At 43.2% G+C, this 18,709-nt stretch overlaps 1 protein-coding gene across 1 annotated transcript in view; it reads left to right on the top strand.

The window, feature by feature from the left end:
• Nucleotides 1-18,709, top strand: part of LOC126237522 (uncharacterized) — a 797,357-nt gene that overhangs the window by 702,246 nt on the left and 76,402 nt on the right. Inside the window, exon 20 of the mRNA XM_049947691.1 lies at nucleotides 7,728-7,840. Coding sequence (XP_049803648.1) covers nucleotides 7,728-7,840 — 113 coding nt within the window. The remainder of the gene's footprint in view (nucleotides 1-7,727; nucleotides 7,841-18,709) is intronic.

The raw sequence follows: 18,709 nt of genomic DNA, 5'->3' as shown, positions 1-18,709 counted from the left end.
TTGGTAACAAACTATATACAGAAACCTTGCTCACAACTTAGACTACCTATTAATGAAGTCCGTATCAAAATCCCTGCAGCAGTTCCTGAGATTAGCCTTCACACACAGACAGAAAAATGTGAGGGAGGGACTTTCATTTATAATAGGTAGATAGGTATATATAGATTCTGGTGAAGCTACACTGCTGTCTGGAGTTGTGGTAGCTGTTTAGTGTTGCTGCTTTTTGCCTCTTCTGTAGCTCATAAGCTCATAGCTCCTGTTATTGCCATGAGGTGTCAGTCCAAATTCCGATTAGATATGCGAGAGATAACAATATACAGGGTGATTATAGGTACAGTTAAACTTGAAAACAGCTGTAGAAATAACACCACCGGTCAGAATGACGAGAAATTGCAACGGAATATTATCGGAGAAGGGGGAAAAGGTGTGGCAGAAGAAAAATAAATAGTTGCAAAACTTAGCAATAGATGGTGTTGTAAGCATCATAATTTAATAGTGGTCAACTACAAATGATAAATGAATCGTACAACAATGCCTAAGGTGTACATTTGGCGATAAACAAACAGTACTACTCAGTGTGCGTGGGTGTACAGGTGTGATACTGCTAGTTACGGAAGCCCATCCACCACAGCAAGGTCATTCCACATCGGATGGAACACATTGGTTTATAATTGTCCTGACGCTAAAAACCACATAAAAAAAAAGCATCACTCACATCAGTTTTTAATTCTCCTGGGGCCAAAAACTGCATAAAAAGTGTCAATCACATCAGTTTTTAATTGTCCTGAGGCCAAAAACCACATAAAAAGCATCAACCGCATTGGTGCTTAATCGTCCCAAAGCCAAAATCCACATAAAAAGCATCAATCAAAATCAAATCGGATTATTAATTTCCATGTGACTGATTCGTAACATGTTCAATATGCTGTCCACTGTTTCCTGCAACAAGTTCAAATCGATAAACAGCATGTTCCACAACTGATCAAAGTGTTTCCGGGGTCACATTCAGAATGTGTTGCACAATGCGTGCCTTCAATGCAGTAAGTTTGCAATCGGAACACTGCACACGACATCTTTCGTCCCCACAGCCAGAAGTCGTATGGGTCGAGATCAGGTGATCGGGACAGCCAGGGTGTAGCAAATGGCTGCTGATAATTCTAGTATTTCCTTAATGGCACATCAGCCGCTGCTTAACTGGATTTGCAATGCGCAGAGGTACACCCACTTGCATAAAAATTATCTTATCCACGCTGTTGGAGAGCTGCAGTGATGTGGTTCTGCAAAAGACACTTACCAGTGACAGTACAGGTAACAGGACCGGTAGCTCCAGTCTCTTCAAAAAAATACAGTCCTACGATAAATGATGTCGTAAACCCGCACCATGCAGTGACCTCTTCAGGATGAAGTGGTACTGGTTGATTTGCGTGTGGATTTTCCGTTACCCGTATTCAACAATTCTGTGTATTGACATATCCTGTCAGATGGAAGTGGGCTTCTTCTGCCCACAGAATCTTCCATGGTCAATCATTGTCCATTTCCATGCAAACAAGAGATTCTAAAGCAGAGGTCTCTCTTGCTGGCAAATCAACAGCAAGCAATTTGTGCACATGGGTAATTTTGAATGGATAGCAAAGGGGGATGTTTCATTGGATCTTACCCACTGTGCTCACGTGTATGTCCAAAATCGGGCAATTCTCCATGCACTACACATTTGCAGACCACCACTTGTCTCCTCCTGCATTGCTGTGGCCACTGCTTGCACTGATGTCCAATCAATTTGTTTCCTCCCTCTACCAGCTGCACACCAAAAGAACCCGTCTTTTCAAATTTCGGAATAATTTTCTCCAGACCCACAGCAGTCATCAGACCGACGCCGTTTTTCAGACCCTTCAGTGTCTGGAGCATCTGCAGAGCAACATGCGCACAGTCATCATTCTTATTATACATCTTTACAAGCAGAGTGCAATCCTGCATTGAGAGAGTCATGGCGAATGTCGCACATGTGAAAGGAGGAAAAGCCGTGCACCTGGCATGTTATACCAACTTTAATGTGTCGTGCACATGACAGGTGTTTTCATTTATGTGTTTTGACACATACAGCACCATCTGTTGATCAATTTTTACACTATTTCTTCTTCTGCCATATGTTTTCCCCCGTCTGCAATAATACTTATAATTGTAAATTAAATACACAAACCGCCCTTTTGAATCACTATCTTTTTGTGAAAACTGTATCAGAAACCATACAGTAATTCCTGACATTCACATACAGGCCAAAACTTGTGGCAGAGGATTTTAATTTATAATGTGTATAGATATAGTTGCGGTATCATGATAAGTTATGTTATCCTTTAACAAGAATCTCATAACAATAAGTTTACTGTTACCAGCCTCTGTTTATTTATCTCCACGACGCATTTCAAAGGTTTAAACCTCCATCCTTGCATGGATTTACATTTGTTAGTATGACATGTGTCTGTGTTGTGACTCGCCGATCATTCAAAGTGCCGCCGCGCAATTACGCGCGTCCTCTACGTGCGGCGCTGTCTGCCAGCCATGCAGCAGCTGCACCACCTAAGCGGCCAGCCGAGCAGCGGCCGCTAGACTGGGACTCAGTGCTCATTCGAATGCTAACATGTACACATGTCTTGCTTGTCAACTTACTCTGTGACTTATATGTGTTGTGTCGCTCTGAAATATATGTGTTAAACTTGACGTTATAACAATTGGCAACGAGGATGGGAATTTTCCTTTTCACCGTTGACCCACAGGGTTCCATGGTTACTGTCGAGCAACTATTGCAAAATCTCCTTGAACAGCAAACGCTTCTAACAGCGGCGATTCACGATTTCGTCGTGGCATCAAATGCGGGGCATTTCTCGTCGTTGGCTATACCTCCTTTTCCTCCTTAGGACGAGACGGCGGAAGACTAGTCTGATTATGAAAAACGTCTTCGTCAGCACTTCTTGGCATTTCATGTCACGGATGAAAAACCATGTAAGTCTCTGTTCCTTTCCTGGATTTCACCTCAAATGTATCGGTTGTTGTCGCAATTGGCTCCTTTGAAGGATCCTGTGTCTTTGTCCTTTGCTGAAATGTGCTCACTTCTGTTTGTCTATTTTCAAAAGCAAATGCATGTGGTAGCCTCTCGTGTTGCCTTTTATCATTGTCAAAAACAGCCACATCAATCCTATCGTGCTTGGGCTGCTGAACTTCACGGCCTCAGTCGAAAGTGTCAATTTGTTACTGAAGTTCACAAAGAATCCTACGCCAATTCCATGGTACGGGATGCTATTATCCGCTCGGAGCCCAACAAAGAAGTTCGACAATGTGCCCTTCAGTTGGCGAATCAGACTCTAGATGAAGTCCTATCCATCACTCAGTCCTTTGAAATTTCTCGTGCCGCTGGAGCGCAAATAGAGGCATGGGGCGACGTCGGGGAAATAAAACCTCTGTGCGATGTTGACGAAGCATGTGGCGTGTCCCCGCCGGCCGACGTGGCCGCAGTATGCTCCCAAGTGCAGCCTCGTCCTAACCGTAAACAAACCTCTAAGAAACTGCAGCGAAACCCACGGCAACTTCCGTCATGTCCGCGGTGTTTTACGAAACATTCACGCGAGGATTGTCCCCAACGTTGGGCTGTGTGTCACAATTGCAAAAAGAAAGGTCATGTGTCTTCCGTGTGCAAATCCGACCGCATACATGATGTTCATGAACATGACGCTAATTCTGATTCTGTGTTGTATGTCAGTTGCACTTCTTCCCTTTCAGGGAAGTTATTCCTCACTGTCCAAATCCTTGGTCAAGAAATGTTCGCTTGCAAGTGGATACCGGTTCTGCTGCCACTATAATTAATTGACAGACGTATCTTCAGTTGGGTTCTCCACCCCTGTCACCTGTCACTCGGCAATTAAGGACGTACAATAAACAGAAGATTTCTCTCTTGGGACAGTTTAATGCTGAGGTATCTTACAAATCCGTCGTTCGCACTGTTCCCATATTTGTGGTCGACCAGAGCAACGCAGAAAATCTTTTTGGTTTCGATGCCTTTCGCGTTTTTGGGTTCTCCATAGATGACTCTGTCAATATTGTCTCTGATGCTATTCCTTATGCGTAACTGGATTCCTTGTCGACGCCATTTTCGTCCCTCTTTTCTCCTGGGTTAGACCGTGCAAACGACTTTGAAGCTCATATCATGCTCAAACCCACTGCTCGGCCTAAGTTTTTTTGGGCTTGGCCCATTCCTGTGGCCCTTCGTGATTGGGTAAAATGGGAGTTCGATCGCCTCACTACTTCAGGGGTCTTGCTTCCTGTCACTTCCAGTGAGTGGTCCTCTCCTGTCGTTGTCGTTGCTAAGCCAAATGGTGATATTCGTCTCTGTGGCGATTTCAAAGCCACTGTAAATGCTCAATGCCTCATCGACACTTACCCTATGCCCCGTCCTGAAGAACTGTTCACTAAACTTGCTGGAGGCCAGTATTTTTCTACAATTGACCTGTCAGAAGCTTATCATCAACTTCCTTTCGACGCTGCTTCCCGGCAGTTTCTGGTCCTTAAAACGTCTTTCGGCCTCTATCAATACCAACGCTTGCCATTCGGGGTTGCTAGCACCCCTGCTCTCTTTCAGCGATTCTTGGAACAATTATTGCTCCCTGTCCCTGGGTGTATCAATTACATGGACGACATTGTTGTCACTGGCTCCACCACTGAAGAACATCTTCAAAATCTCCACACACTTCTTCATGTCTTACAGACCGCCGGTCTTAAGTGTAATCTTCATAAATCACAATTTTTTCAGGCATCTATCACGTACTTGGGATTTCAACTCTCTCGGGATGGTATTCGTCCGCTTCAGCAAACTGTCGCTGCGATCGATGCCCTTCCTCGCCCTACATCTGTTAAGGAACTGCAGGCCTTCTTGGGGAAAATAGCATACTATCACAAGTTTTTACCATCTGCGGCTTCGGTGGCTCAGCCGTTGCATCGCCTGTTGCATAAAAATGTGCCTTTTCACTGGTCCGTGTCATGCGAAGCGGCTTTCCAGAAATTGAAGACTATGGTGAAACAGGCCCCGTGCTTGGCTACTTATCGACCTGGCCAACATCTTGTTCTTGCCACAGACGCCTCTCAATACGGGGTCAGTGCAGTCCTTGCACACTGTTTTTCTGACGGTTTGGAACAACCCATTGCTTATGCCTCCAAAACGCTCACGGATGCCCAACAAAAGTATTCTCAAATTGAGAAAGAAGCTTTGGCCATTATTTATGCTCTTCATAAGTTTGGTGTTTTTATCTATGGCTCAAAATTTCACCTTGTTACGGATCATAAACCACTTGTTTCCTTGTTTCATCCATCAACGTCACTTCCCGACAAGGCTGCACACCACCTCCAGCGTTGGGCTCTTTATTTGTTTCATTTCAATTATGAGATTCATTTCCGGCCAACGGCTCAACATGCAAATGCTGATGCTCTGTCTCGCTTTCCCATGGGTCCTGATCAGGCATTCGATAGGGACGAACTTTTGTGTTTCCACCTGGATGTTGCTGAGCAGCGGGTTGTGGACGGGTTCCCCATCACTGGGGACAGGCTGGCGGCTGCTACTGGTTCTGACCCTACCCTCTCCCGGGTTTTACGCTGTATTCAGAAGTGTTGGCCAGATTCCATGTCCGCTAAGACTTCTGATCCGTTGCGGAACTACTACGCTTTGCGCTACCGCCTTACGGCTAGGGATGGTCTTATCCTCCTCTCCACTGACAATGCTTCGCCGCGTGTTATGGTACCTGCGTCTTTGCATGCTTCGGTCTTGCGCCTCCTTCACCAAGGGCACTGGGGTGTGTCTCGCACCAAATCTCTGGCGCGCCATCATGTGTACTGACCTGGCATCGACTCTGAAATAGCACACATGGTCGCTGCCTGCGGCCCTTGTGCGTCCAGGCCACTGCCCCGAAGTCATCTTTGTCACCGTGGCCTTCGTCTGAGAAGCCCTGGGAGCGCATTCATGCTGACTTTGCGGGACCCTTTTTAGGTACTTATTGGCTCCTCGTAATTGACACCTACTCGAACTTTCCTTTCATTGTCCGTTGCACGTCGCCTACCACCGTGGCAACCACCAGTGCTCTCGCCTGCATTTTTTCTTTGGAAGGCCTCCCCTCTACTCTTGTTACTGATAATGGTCCGCAATTTGCCTCTTCTGAATTTGCAGATTTTTGTGCTCGTCACAGCATTATGCATGTCACGGCCCCGCCGTTCCATCCACAATCCAACGGCGAGGCTGAACAACTGGTCCGCACATTTAAGGCTCAGATGCGGAAACTTCTGACTTCTTCTGCTGCTGATGATGTGCTTCTCCAGTTTCTGGCGTCTTACTGTTTCACCCCCATGGGCGACCACAGCCCGGCTGAGCTCTTACATGGCCGACAGCCCCGCACGCTACTTCATCTACTGTGGCCTTCCACCTCACGGCCGCGGGTGCCTTCACTTGGCCGGTTCACCGCCGACGACCTCATCTGGGTACGGGGATATGGCAGGCGGCCAAGATGGAGCCCGGGCCGCATCTTAAGACACCGTGGCAGACGCCTGTATGAAATCCAGACTGACACGGGTGTTGCCGTGCGTCATTCGGACCAGCTTCGGCCTCCTGTGCCAGCAACGCCTGTTCCAAATGCCTACACCACCTTTGGCTCTACCTGACGCTCGGGATCTTGGCATCTCTCAATACTCACAACGCAGCCCTTTCACCGTCATCGCGATGCCAGCACAAGAACGGGCGCCACCAGGAGACGTGCCCATGCAGGAACCGGATGACCATCCTCTGTCAGAGCAAATCTACTCGCCTCCTCCTCCAACGGACGCCGACGCATCGCCCATGTCTCCTGTCATATCAACTGGACTTGCCGCAACGGGCAGATTGGTGCATGGGGTCCCAGCAGATTCGACCCTTACATCTCCTGTCATCTCGACCCATTATCATCGGGGACACTTCCATCCGTACGGGAAGCCTCCTCCTCGAGACTTTACGGCAAGTCAAACAACGCCTATGGACGTTAGCCGTCTCCAAGACACCTCCATCAAGACCAGTGCAACAATTTCAAAGGGGGGAAAAGTGTTGTGACTCGCCGATCATTCAAAGCACCGCCGCGCAATTACGCAGGTCCTCTCTATGTGCGGCGCTGTCTGCCAGCCATGCAGCAGCTGCGCCACCTAAGCGGCCAGCCGAGCAGCGGCCGCTAGACTGGGACTCAGTGCTCATTCGAATGCTAACGTGTACACATGTCTTGCTTGTCAACTTACTCTGTGACTTATATGTGCTGTGTCGTTCTGAAATATATGTGTTAAACTTGACGTTATAACAGTCTGTATGTTGTGTTATGATTTTTTGGAGAAACTTGTGACACTGTCTCCAGTGGTCACAGGTTCCTTTCACTGCCGTAACACATCTCATCTATACTGTCATAGTTTGTAGACAACATATTTTGTTGTTTACAAAACCTTGTTTACTAAACCTTTGACATGCATCATGGAGATAAATAAACAGTGACTGGTAACAGTAATCTTGTTGTTTCATTTGATGTCAATAACAGTCACGGAAAGCCTAACCAAAAGTGTTTGCATTTAAAGAATCATGTAATTTGTTGCTGTTGCATATCATTTGTGTGTGGTCATCCTCCTTTTCCTCCTTTTCTTAATTAGCATGTATTGCTGATGCATTTATTTGGTTTGTGCAACAGATCAAGCCCGAGCAAGCTTTGGCAGCATTTGAAGCAAAGCTGGAATTGGATGAATTGGCTGCATTTCAACATGAGATGGAGCAGCTGATTCGACAGCCTATGAGAGAATTTAGGTAAGAGTGATTTTGCCTGTTAGGAATGTGATCTGAATTTTAGTAGTTTGTGTTACAAATCATCTCTATTAGATGACCTGGATTTTAATTTGGGCACGGGTTTTACATACGTCAATAGTGGTGTGAGAGGCTGCTACAGCAGGGGCGTTATTTCATCAATTAAATTACTGTTTGCCATTAACCGTTGACAGTGAGGGACACATCTGGACCATTTACAGAAAGGGGCAGCTCCTCTCTCAGCAGTCACCCCCATGTTTCCCCACATTAAGTACAACTAGTGTTGCTCTCAGGGTGCTCTGACAAGAGTTTATGGCCAGGCTTGTTCAGGCAAGAATTTTGATGTATAAATATAATATTTTTAGGATATTATAAGCAGTTACAGTAACAAAAGACCATGGCTGGAGACTGCACTAAGCGGAAAAGAGTACTCAGTAGAAGAGCAGGCAGCACCATTGAGAATATTTGTCACCACTGCAGTTCTCAATTTGTGACACACATTCCTCGAATGTGATCATATCAGACAACATTCCATGTGCCAGATCAAACTGATGAGAAAAATGAAAGAAAAGAAGCACAGTATTGCTGTATAGTTTGTGATGTGGTTTTTGACACCTTCTTTTGATAAATTCCATACAGTAATATATATATATATATATATATATATATATATATATATATATATATATAACAGAGGGAAACATTCCACGTGGAATATATATATATATATATACTAGTTTGGACAAGAAGAGAATAGAAGCTTTCGAAATGTGGTGCTACAGAAGAATGCTGAAGATAAGGTGGGTAGATCACGTAACTAATGAGGAGGTATTGAATAGGATTGGGGAGAAGAGAAGTTTGTGGCACAACTTGACTAGAAGAAGGGATCGGTTGGTAGGACATGTTTTGAGGCATCAAGGGATCACAAATTTAGCACTGGAGGGCACCGTGTAGGGTAAAAATCGTAGAGGGAGACCAAGAGATGAATACACTAAGCAGATTCTGAAGGATGTAGGTTGCAGAAGGTACTGGGAGGTGAAGAAGCTTGCATAGGATAGAGTAGCATGGAGAGCTGCATCAAACCAGTCTCAGGACTGAAGACCACAACAACAACATACATATATACATACAGGTTGGTCCATTGATCGTGACTAGGCCAAATATCTCATGAAATAAGCATCAAATGAAAAAACTACAAAGAACGAAACTTGTCTAGCTTGAAGCGGAAACCAGATGGCGCTATGGTTGGACTGCTAGATGGCGCTGCCATAGGTGAAACGGATATCAACTGAGTTTTTTAAAATGAGAACCCCCATTTTTATTACATATTTATGCAGTATGTAAAGAAATATGAATGTTTTAGTTGCACAACTTTTTTCGCTTTGTGATAGATGGCACTGTAATAGTCACAAACATATGGCTCACAATTTTAGACGAACAGTTGGTAACAGGTAGGTTTTTTAAATTAAAATACAGAACATAGGTACGTTTGAACATTTTATTTTGGTTGTTCCAATGTGATACATGTACCTTTGTGAACTTATCATTTCTGAGATCACATGCTGTTACAGCGTGATTACCTGTGAATACCACCTTAATGCAGTAAATGCTCAAAATGATGTCTGTCAACCTCAATGCATTTGGCAATACGTGTAACAACATTCCTCTCAACAGCGAGTAGTTGGCTTTCCGTGATGTCACACATGCATTGACAATGTGCTGACGCATGTTGTTAGGTGTTGTCAGAGGATCACGATAGCAAATATCCTTCAACTTTCCCCACAGAAAGAAATCCGGGAACGTCAGATCCGGTGAACGTGCAGACCATGGTATGGTGCTTCGATGACTAATCCACCTGTCATGAAATATGCTATTCAATACCGCTTCAACCGCATGCGAGCTATGTGCCGGACATCCATCATGTTGGAAGTACATCGCCATTCTGTCATGCAGTGAAACATCTTGTAGAAAATTACGTAGGAAATCAGCATACATTGCACCATTCAGATTGCCATCGATAATATGGAGGCCAATTATCCTTCCTCCTATAATGCCGCACCATACATTAACCCGCCAAGGTCGCTATTGTTCTACTTGTCACAGCCATCATGGATTTTCCGCTGCCCAATAGTGCATGTTATGCCGGTTTACGTTACCGCTGTTGGTGAATGATGCTTTGTCGCTAAATAGAACGCCTGCAAAAAATCTTTCATCGTCCCGTAATTTCTCTTGTGCCCAGTGGCACAACTGTACACAATGTTCAAAGTCGTCGCCATGCAATTCCTGGTGCATAGAAATATAGTATGGGTGCAATCGATGTTACTGCAGCATTCTCAACACCAACGTTTTTGAGATTCCCGATTCTCGTGCAATTTGTCTGCTACTGATGTGCGGATTAGCTGTGACGGCAGCTAAAACACCTACTTAAGCATCATCATTTGTTGCAGGTCATGGTTGACATTTCACATGTGGCTGAACAGTTACTGTTTCCGTAAATAACGTAACTATGAGGCGAACGGTCCGGACACTTGGATGATGTCGTCCAAGACACCGAGCAGCATACATAGCACATGCCCGTTGGGCATTTTGATCACAATAGCCATACATCAACACGATATCAACCTTTTCCGCAATTGGTAATGGTTAATTTTAACACGGGTAATGTATCAAGAAGCAAATACCGTCCGCACTGGTGGAATGTTACGTGATACCACTTACTTATACGTTTGCGACTATTACAGCGCCCTCTATCACAAAGCAAAAAAAGTGGTCCACCTAAAACATTCCTATTTCTGTACCTACTACACGAATATGTAATAAAAAATGGGGGTCGTATTTAAAAAAAAAAAAAGCATTTGATATCTGTTTGACCTATGGCAGCGCCATATAGCGGCCCAACCATAGTGCCATCTGGTTTCCCCTTTCAAGCTAGACGAGTTTCGTTCTTTGTAGTTTTTTTGTTTGATTCTTATTGTGTGAGCTATTTGGCCCTGTCACTATCAATGGACCACTCTTTTTAGTTTTTCTTGTAGCTAAAGATTACACAGAACAGTTTTATACCAATATTTTGTTGTGGGGAGGAAAAAAATTACAAATGTGAAGGAAAGTCACAAAATGTATGTCGGATATTGATAGGAATTACTAAAAGCAGGTTGATTTTTTCGTAAACTATTCTGTTAATGGGAAACAGAGTTTATTTTCAATAGGCCTTGTGCTCTTCGATTTCCACCAATATGTAACATATTATCCTGAAGCAATAGTTTGGCCATGAGTACCTTAAGTGACATCTGTGTATAACTGATATTTGGTCTATAGGCAAATGCTATTAATATCTTGTGAGTAAATGTTTTCTTGATGGCGGTATGTACTGAAATGCTTATTCAATCAGTTGTAGTTGATTATGTTGATAGTTATAGTTCTGTGATCTATGAGAAAAGAGGTTATCATTTTCAAGACAGTAGTCAGAAATCCACAAACGAGTCACGAGCCTCGCCAAAGTGGGGTGGCTCGTGTGTCTCAACGATACAGATGGGTGTACTGTAGGTGGAACCTCAGTGGAGGGGTGGGAGGTCAGACAGACTCGTGGTTCCTGAAGGTAGTAGGAAAAGAAAAAGAAGGACAAATAGTAGGTGAACGTGGCCTATGGGAAAGGAATGAAAGAAGACACTACCTGGTAGAACTGTGCACAGAGTGTAGTTTAACCATCACTGACATAAGACCTGGAAGGTCTGGAAGTTTCAATACGAATATGCAGGGTGAAGAAAAAAATACCTTGCTTGGAAGGTAGCATGTGATTCCTGATCCAGAATCGAGACAAAAGTTTATGTAGTGAAATCAAATCGTGTGAATTTTGAAAACACATGTATGAAAACGAGGAGCTGGCAACACTTTCCCATCGTGCAGCACATCAGAATGTGTTGAGGAACATCTGCCACCATCTACTACTGTACCAGCTTTCGTGGCTCACTGAGTAGACTACTGCTGTGATACCAAACCCGTATGTACAACATAACTGTAGATTCTCGAAACTGTTCACCGGTCAGCTCGGTGAAGTCCCCGCAATATTGCGAGGCAGTTCCGTATATCTCAAAGACCGGTTGTCGAAGTGTTGCACGATGAAGAACCGCATCTGTATCATTACACATTAACGACACCCGTAGCCACAAGAGCACATTTGATGAGTACAGTTTTGTGAATGGCTTTTGCACCGAATGGAATATAATGAACATTCTATAAATAACTTTACTTGTGATGGTATTTTCAACCTCCACAGCAGCTGTTATTTGTTGAAACACAATTGACATGTGGACAAGTTGAATATGTCCCCGTATCATACTTTTCTTTGTAATACTTTGCCTGACGCATTAGAGTGGCAGCTGTGCTTCTGCATGATGGTGCACTGCCACACTCCGGAATGAATGTGTGGTGTGTCCATTTAATGAAGCATTTCCAGGGAAACAGATTGCCTCCACTTTTCCTGACCTTAATCCACAAGATTTTTATTTGTGGGGACATTCAATGCAGCAAGTTCATAGCACTCCACCCACGAATTTACGTGACCTAATAGCTTGTGTGTGTGCCATTTTGGCAAACGTGGATGCAGATGTGTTATGTAGGGTCAAGCAAGCATGATCCCGTGAGTGGTGAAGTGTTCGGAAGTGCAAGATGTTCAAAGTGATCATCTTCTATAAAATGAACATTACTCGTATGTGTATATTCTGGTGCTGTGAAGATAAGCCTGTATGTGAAACATACAGCATGGAATTATTGTGTGAAGCATGGTGTGCAATTTAGTATAGCCTACCTATTGTGTTTCTTGTACCTCACTGGATACACATATATACACTATTATTTTCTGTTGGCTTTATTTATGTCACACACAAAAGAAAGTGGTCATTTATGTCTGTAAGAAGTTGATGTTATGTCTTAATGTTTAAATAAAAAAACAAGAATAACATCAAGAAATACACAAGATACTGTATTGTGTAAATTGGATACAATTTGATGCTCTAACGGATTGGGGGGAGGGGGGGGGGGGGGGGCAATGTAAACCTCCAACACAACTCTGACATCGGCAAGTCTGCATGTGGTTCCCCATGGCATTGCCTTGTCTCACAATACATCATTACCAGGGACTTGTTTTTTAAGTCACATTTCTATTCAGCCTATTGGTCAGACTAGGTTTTGCTAGATACACTTTTGTCTCAAATTGGGATGAGAAATCACCTGCCAACCAAGTGCAGCATTTTTTCCTCACTGTATACAATGGTAAGACAAAGATTTCTAAACTAGATTTTAAAGTGCAAGATATTTCCTGGGAAGGTGTGGGCTCTGACCATAAATTATTGGTTAGGAATTGCAGATTAAAACGGAGACATGGCAGAAATGTAGGGAATATGTAAACGGGACATGGATAAATTGGAGAAGTCAGAGATTATCAAGGGTTTCAAAGTGAGTATCGGGCAGTCTTTGACTTACGTGGGAGAAAGAATACGATAGAAGCATCGAGAGGTGAAATAGCAAAGGCAGCTGAGGGTTACATAAGTCATAAGATAAGACACAGTAGAAATCCTTGAATACACAAGAGATACTGAATTAAACTGACAGAAGGAGAAAATATAAAAATGTATCAAATGAAATAGGAGAAGAGAATATGAGGGACATTTCATACATGATGCACACATTGTTTTTACTTACACATTTTTTAATGTCTTTTTTACAGTCCTCACTATAGTGTCGCTGCTTCTCTATGACAGAAACTCTGTTATTCCATTCGGCACACCATTTCTGTTCATCTGTTGAATGCCTTGGGTAATAGTGGTAGAAAGCACTTCCCATAGCTTCAGGAAGTTCCCCACAAGACACACTGTGATCTTCTTCGAGAGCATCTGACACAAGTTTCACACTTCGTTCATATGTTGACATTTTTGGCCTTCTGGGTTTTGGGTTATCAACTATGCTCATACGACCACCACAAAAATGATTAACCCAACATGAAACTATAATACGGTTCACTGTAAATCGACTGTAAGCTTCACTTAATGCGCTGTGGATTTCTGTCGGGTGTTTGCTACATAAAGTTTCGATCTCGATGTGTGACCTCTGGGCTTGAGCAGTCACAGTACCCGAGACCCGTGCAGGATCCATTTCTACCTCTCACCAATTTTATGTTAGAGTACACACTTAAAAAACAAAAATTTGTGCTTCTTCCTTGAGCTTCCGACTACAGCTAAGGGAATTTTCACTGTCGTTGCATCAAACATTCCAAAGTAATACCAAACTATGCGTTATTTATGAATGTCCCTTGTACAGATGTCTAACTAATGAGATTAATTGAAAATGCCAAGTAACTAAGCAGGAATGGTTAGAGGACAAATTGAAAGGTTGTAGAAGCATGCATCACTAGGTGAAAAAGAGATGCTGCCTATAGAAAAATTAAAAGAGACGTTTGGAGACAAGAAAAGGAACTGTGTGAATATCAGAACTTCAGACGGCAGTACAAAGCAAAGAAGGGAAAGCCTTAAGGTGGAAGAAATGTATAGAAACGCTGTCCAAGGGAAATGAACGTTGATAGAACAGTATAGAAAGGGAAGAGAAATTAATTGAAGATAAGATGGCCGGTACACTGTGAGAAGTTTTGACAGAACACTGAATGACTAAGTTGAAACGAGACCCGTGGAGTAGAGGTCATTCCCTCAGATTTATTGAGATACTTGGGAAAACAGAAAACAGTTGACCTCAGTGGATATGTGAATGATTAAAACTGCAATTTTCTATGACAGAACGGCCACCAAAGTGTGCTAGTGTCGTTTCCAGAACTGTTAGACTGTTAGGGTACATAAGGGACATAAACAACATCAGACGTCGAGTGACCGCTGTGGAGGGCACAGAGATGCTATAAACTTGTGTGAGACAGAGTTATCGGCAAATGACAGTGCTCAAAAGGGGCCTCGTTGTGCATCTCCATTTGGCCAGATGGTGGAACTGGGCAATATTGAGATTTGTGGGGCACTCGGGTGTGACAGTGGCCCACTGTCAGGCCACACAGGAACTCGGAGGTAGGCATTCTCACCGTGGAGGTTCCGGTCGTCCGTGTCGAAATGCCGAGACACCGCAGTGGAAGATTGCTGTACCGTGCACCGGGCTCGTCGTAATGCCTCCTGGTCTGAGCGTGTTGTCCGAAAAGCGAGTAACTGGCTCCTCCCAGCGTTTGGCACCAATTTGCACTGTCCTTCAGAGACTAGTAGCGGCGCAACTGGAGAACTGCCATCTCACGTCTGGGCTGTCACTGATACCATGACATAAAAGGCCGCATTTGGAGTGGTGCTGTGATCAGCACTGTTACTCCTGGTTTCACACTGCCGGGAGTCATCAGTAGTAATGTAGGGAACTCTGATAGCATAATATACGTCACAGAAATCGTACATCCTTTACCTCTCTGGTGACATTATCGCAGTCGCACGAGACGGTGCTCCTCGTGTGGCAAGTGTCTCTGAGAAATCGTCTGTGTAACGGTGAAGTACTCTCGTGGCTGGCGAGATCCCCAGCTCTGTCTCGAGTGACGTACGGGACTGGCTCGGACGTTGACTCTGTTCCTGTGCCGGTATCTGGGTTACCGAGGACTTGTTATGACTGTTGTCAGCCGGCTTTCCTCGGGACAGGATACGACAGCTTTCTGACACCCTTACTGATCAAATTGGTGAATGCATCCAGATCGAAAATGCTGTACCGGCCTTTACGATAGGGGGTTTGTACTACCAAGTTCTTCTTAATCGTGGCCCAATTTTGTAATCGCAGAAATAAAGTCACACACTGTCTCGATCCTTGAAGTGTCATTTCGTTTCCTCCTGCCCTTCTGGGTGCTTCACTTTTTTGTCAGGCAGTGTGTTTCACCGGGTGTGCAACCTCGAGTAGAATGTAATAATTCCAATTCCAAAGAAAGCAGGTGTTGACAGGTGTGACTATTACCAAACTATAAGTTTAATAAGTCACAGTTCTAAAATACTAACACAAATTTATACAGAAGAATGGAAAAACTGCTAGAAGCTAACCTCGGTGAAGATCACTTTGGATTCTGGAGAAATGTAGAAACGCGCAAGGCCGTACTGAGCGTGTGACTTAGAAGATATTCTGAAGAAAGACAAACCTATATTTATGCCATTTGTAAATTTAGAGAAAAATTTTGACAATATTGGTTAGAATACACGGCCTGAAATCCTGAAGTTATTTTCAATTTGTACAGAAAACAAACTGCAATTACAAGAAGCAAAGGACACTAAAGGGTAACAGTGATTGAGAAAGTTCTTTTTATATTGAGCGACTCTCCATCCAATTCAGATAACGGTAGCTGTAGGAAACCCAGAAGTATCAGTGTAAAACTGAAAGAAATGTCTCCCACAGGTGAGAGTATTAAAATCCTAATGGTAAACTGCCAAATCATTCACAACAAAGTCCCAGAGTTTGAAGTGTTCATGAAGAGCAGTGAAGCTCACATAGGGCTAGGTACAGAAAGCTGGTTGAAAACTGAAATTGCTAGCAGTGAGCTTTTTGGAGAAAATTTAAGTATATATAGAAAGTATAGGCAAATGGGAAATGGAGATGGTGTATCTCTCACAGTAGATAAGAACCTCAAATCCACCTAGATAGAAACTGAAGCTGCATGTGAGATTGTTTGGGCAAGGCTCAGTAACAGGGGTGGACATAAAATGATAATTTAATCCTTCTATCACACACAAGATTCATCTCCTGATGTAACTCAAACTTTGGAGAACACCTCAGTTCACTTGTAAGTTCCCCAACTGTGCTGTAATCATTACTGGAGACTTTAGCCATTTAACAATCAACTGAGGAAATTACAGTCTTGTTAGTGATGGGCATGATGAGACATCTTGTGAAACTTTACTAAATGCCCACTCATGATGGAAAGATATTGGATCTAATGGCAACAAATAGACCTGATTTCTTTGAGAATGTCCACATCAAAACTAGTATCGGTGACCGTGATGTGGTTGTGGCAGCAGTGATTACCAAAGTACAAAGGATGACTAAAACAAGCAGAAAGATGTATATGTTCAGTAAGCTAGCTAGAAAATCAATAGTTTCATATCTCAGCGAGGAACTGGAAACATTCAGCACAGTGAATGAGCATGTAGAGGAACTATGACTGAAGTTTAAAAGAATAGTTGACATGCACTGGGTAAGTATGTGCCCAATAGAACAGTTCATAATGGGAGGGACTATCCATGGTATATAGTCACTGTAAAGAAGCTTCTAAATACACAGAGACTACTGCATAATAGGTGTAAAACAAAGCACAGGACTGTAGATAGAGAGATACTAAATGAGATGTGTTTGGCTGCCAAGAAAGCTAAGCATGATGCCTTCAATGACTATTGAGTAGGATATTGTCAAATGATATTTCTCAAAACCCAAAAAAATTCTGGTCATACGTAAAGGCCGTTAGTGGCTCCAAAGTTAGTGTCCAGCCCTACCGAATGGGGAAGTGAGGCAAAAGCTGAAACGCTTAACTCTGTTTTCAAATGTTCCTTTACAAACAAAAACCCAGGAGAATTGAAATCATTAAAATTGAACAGATGTCCAGATGGAATCTGTGTCAGATTCTATGTGGAATTTTCAGCTGAGTTAGCCTGTCTACTAATTATGATCTGTTGTGCTCCGTTGAACAAAAAACCGTGTCCAGTTCTTGGAAAAAGCGTGGGTCACAAGCATCTACAAGCAGGATGGTAGAAGTGATCCGTGAAACTATCGTCCAATATCCTTTACATTGATCTGTTGTAGACTCGTAGAACATATTCTGAGCTCAAACGTAATGAGACATCTTGAACAGAATGACCTCCTCAATGCCAACCAGCATGGATTCCAAAAACATGGATCATGGGAAACCCAACTCGCACTTTTCTCATCTGATTTAATGAAAGTTTTGCATCAAGGCAGTTAGATGGATGAATTATTTATTGATTTTGGAACAACATTTGACACAGAGTCACCTGTACACATATTGTCAAAAGTACAATCACATGGGGTGTCATGTAAAATTTGTGACTGGATTGAGGACCTTTTGGTAGGAAGAACACAATACATTATTGTGGATGGAGAATTATCGTCAGATGTAGAAGTAGCTTCGGGTGTGCCCCAGGGAAGTTTATTGATTTCGAAACAGCATTTGACACAGAGCCACAAATACACATTGTCAAAAGTACAATAACATGGGGTATCATGTAAAATTTGTGACTGGATTGAGAACTTTTTGGTAGAAAGAACACGAAATGTTATCGTAGATGGAGGATCATTGTCAGATGTAGAAAAAACTTCAGGTGTGTCCCAGGGAAGTGTGTTGGGACCTTGCTGTTCATTTTGTATGTTATTGACTTTGCAGACAATGTTAATAGTAATGTGGGACTTTTTGCAGATGATGCAGTTATCTGTAATGAAGTACTGTCTGAAAGAAGCTGCATAAATATTCAGTCAGATCTTCATAATCAAAGTCGTGCAGAGATGGGAAATGTGCTTTAGATGTTCAGAAAAGTAAAACAAAAACAAAAAAGTAGTATCCTGTGACTGTAATATCAATGAGCCTCTGCTTGAATCAGTCACCTCACAGAAATACCTTGATGTAACACTTTGGTGGGATATGAAATGGAATGATCACATAGGCTCAGTTGTGAGTAAAGCAGGTGTAGACTTTGGTTTATGGATAGAATACTGAGGAAATGCAATCAGGCTACCAAGGAGATTGCTTACAAATCACTCATGCAACCAGTTCTAGAATATTGCTCAAGTGCGTGGGACCCATACCAAATAGGACTAATGGGGGGGTATTGAATGTATACATAGAATGGAAGCATGAATGGT

The sequence above is a fragment of the Schistocerca nitens genome, chromosome 2 (genome assembly GCF_023898315.1).
Source record: "Schistocerca nitens isolate TAMUIC-IGC-003100 chromosome 2, iqSchNite1.1, whole genome shotgun sequence".
Classification (NCBI taxonomy): domain Eukaryota; kingdom Metazoa; phylum Arthropoda; class Insecta; order Orthoptera; family Acrididae; genus Schistocerca; species Schistocerca nitens.
Note: the sequence above shows the minus strand (reverse complement) of the source record. Positions and strands in the feature narration are given on the sequence as shown.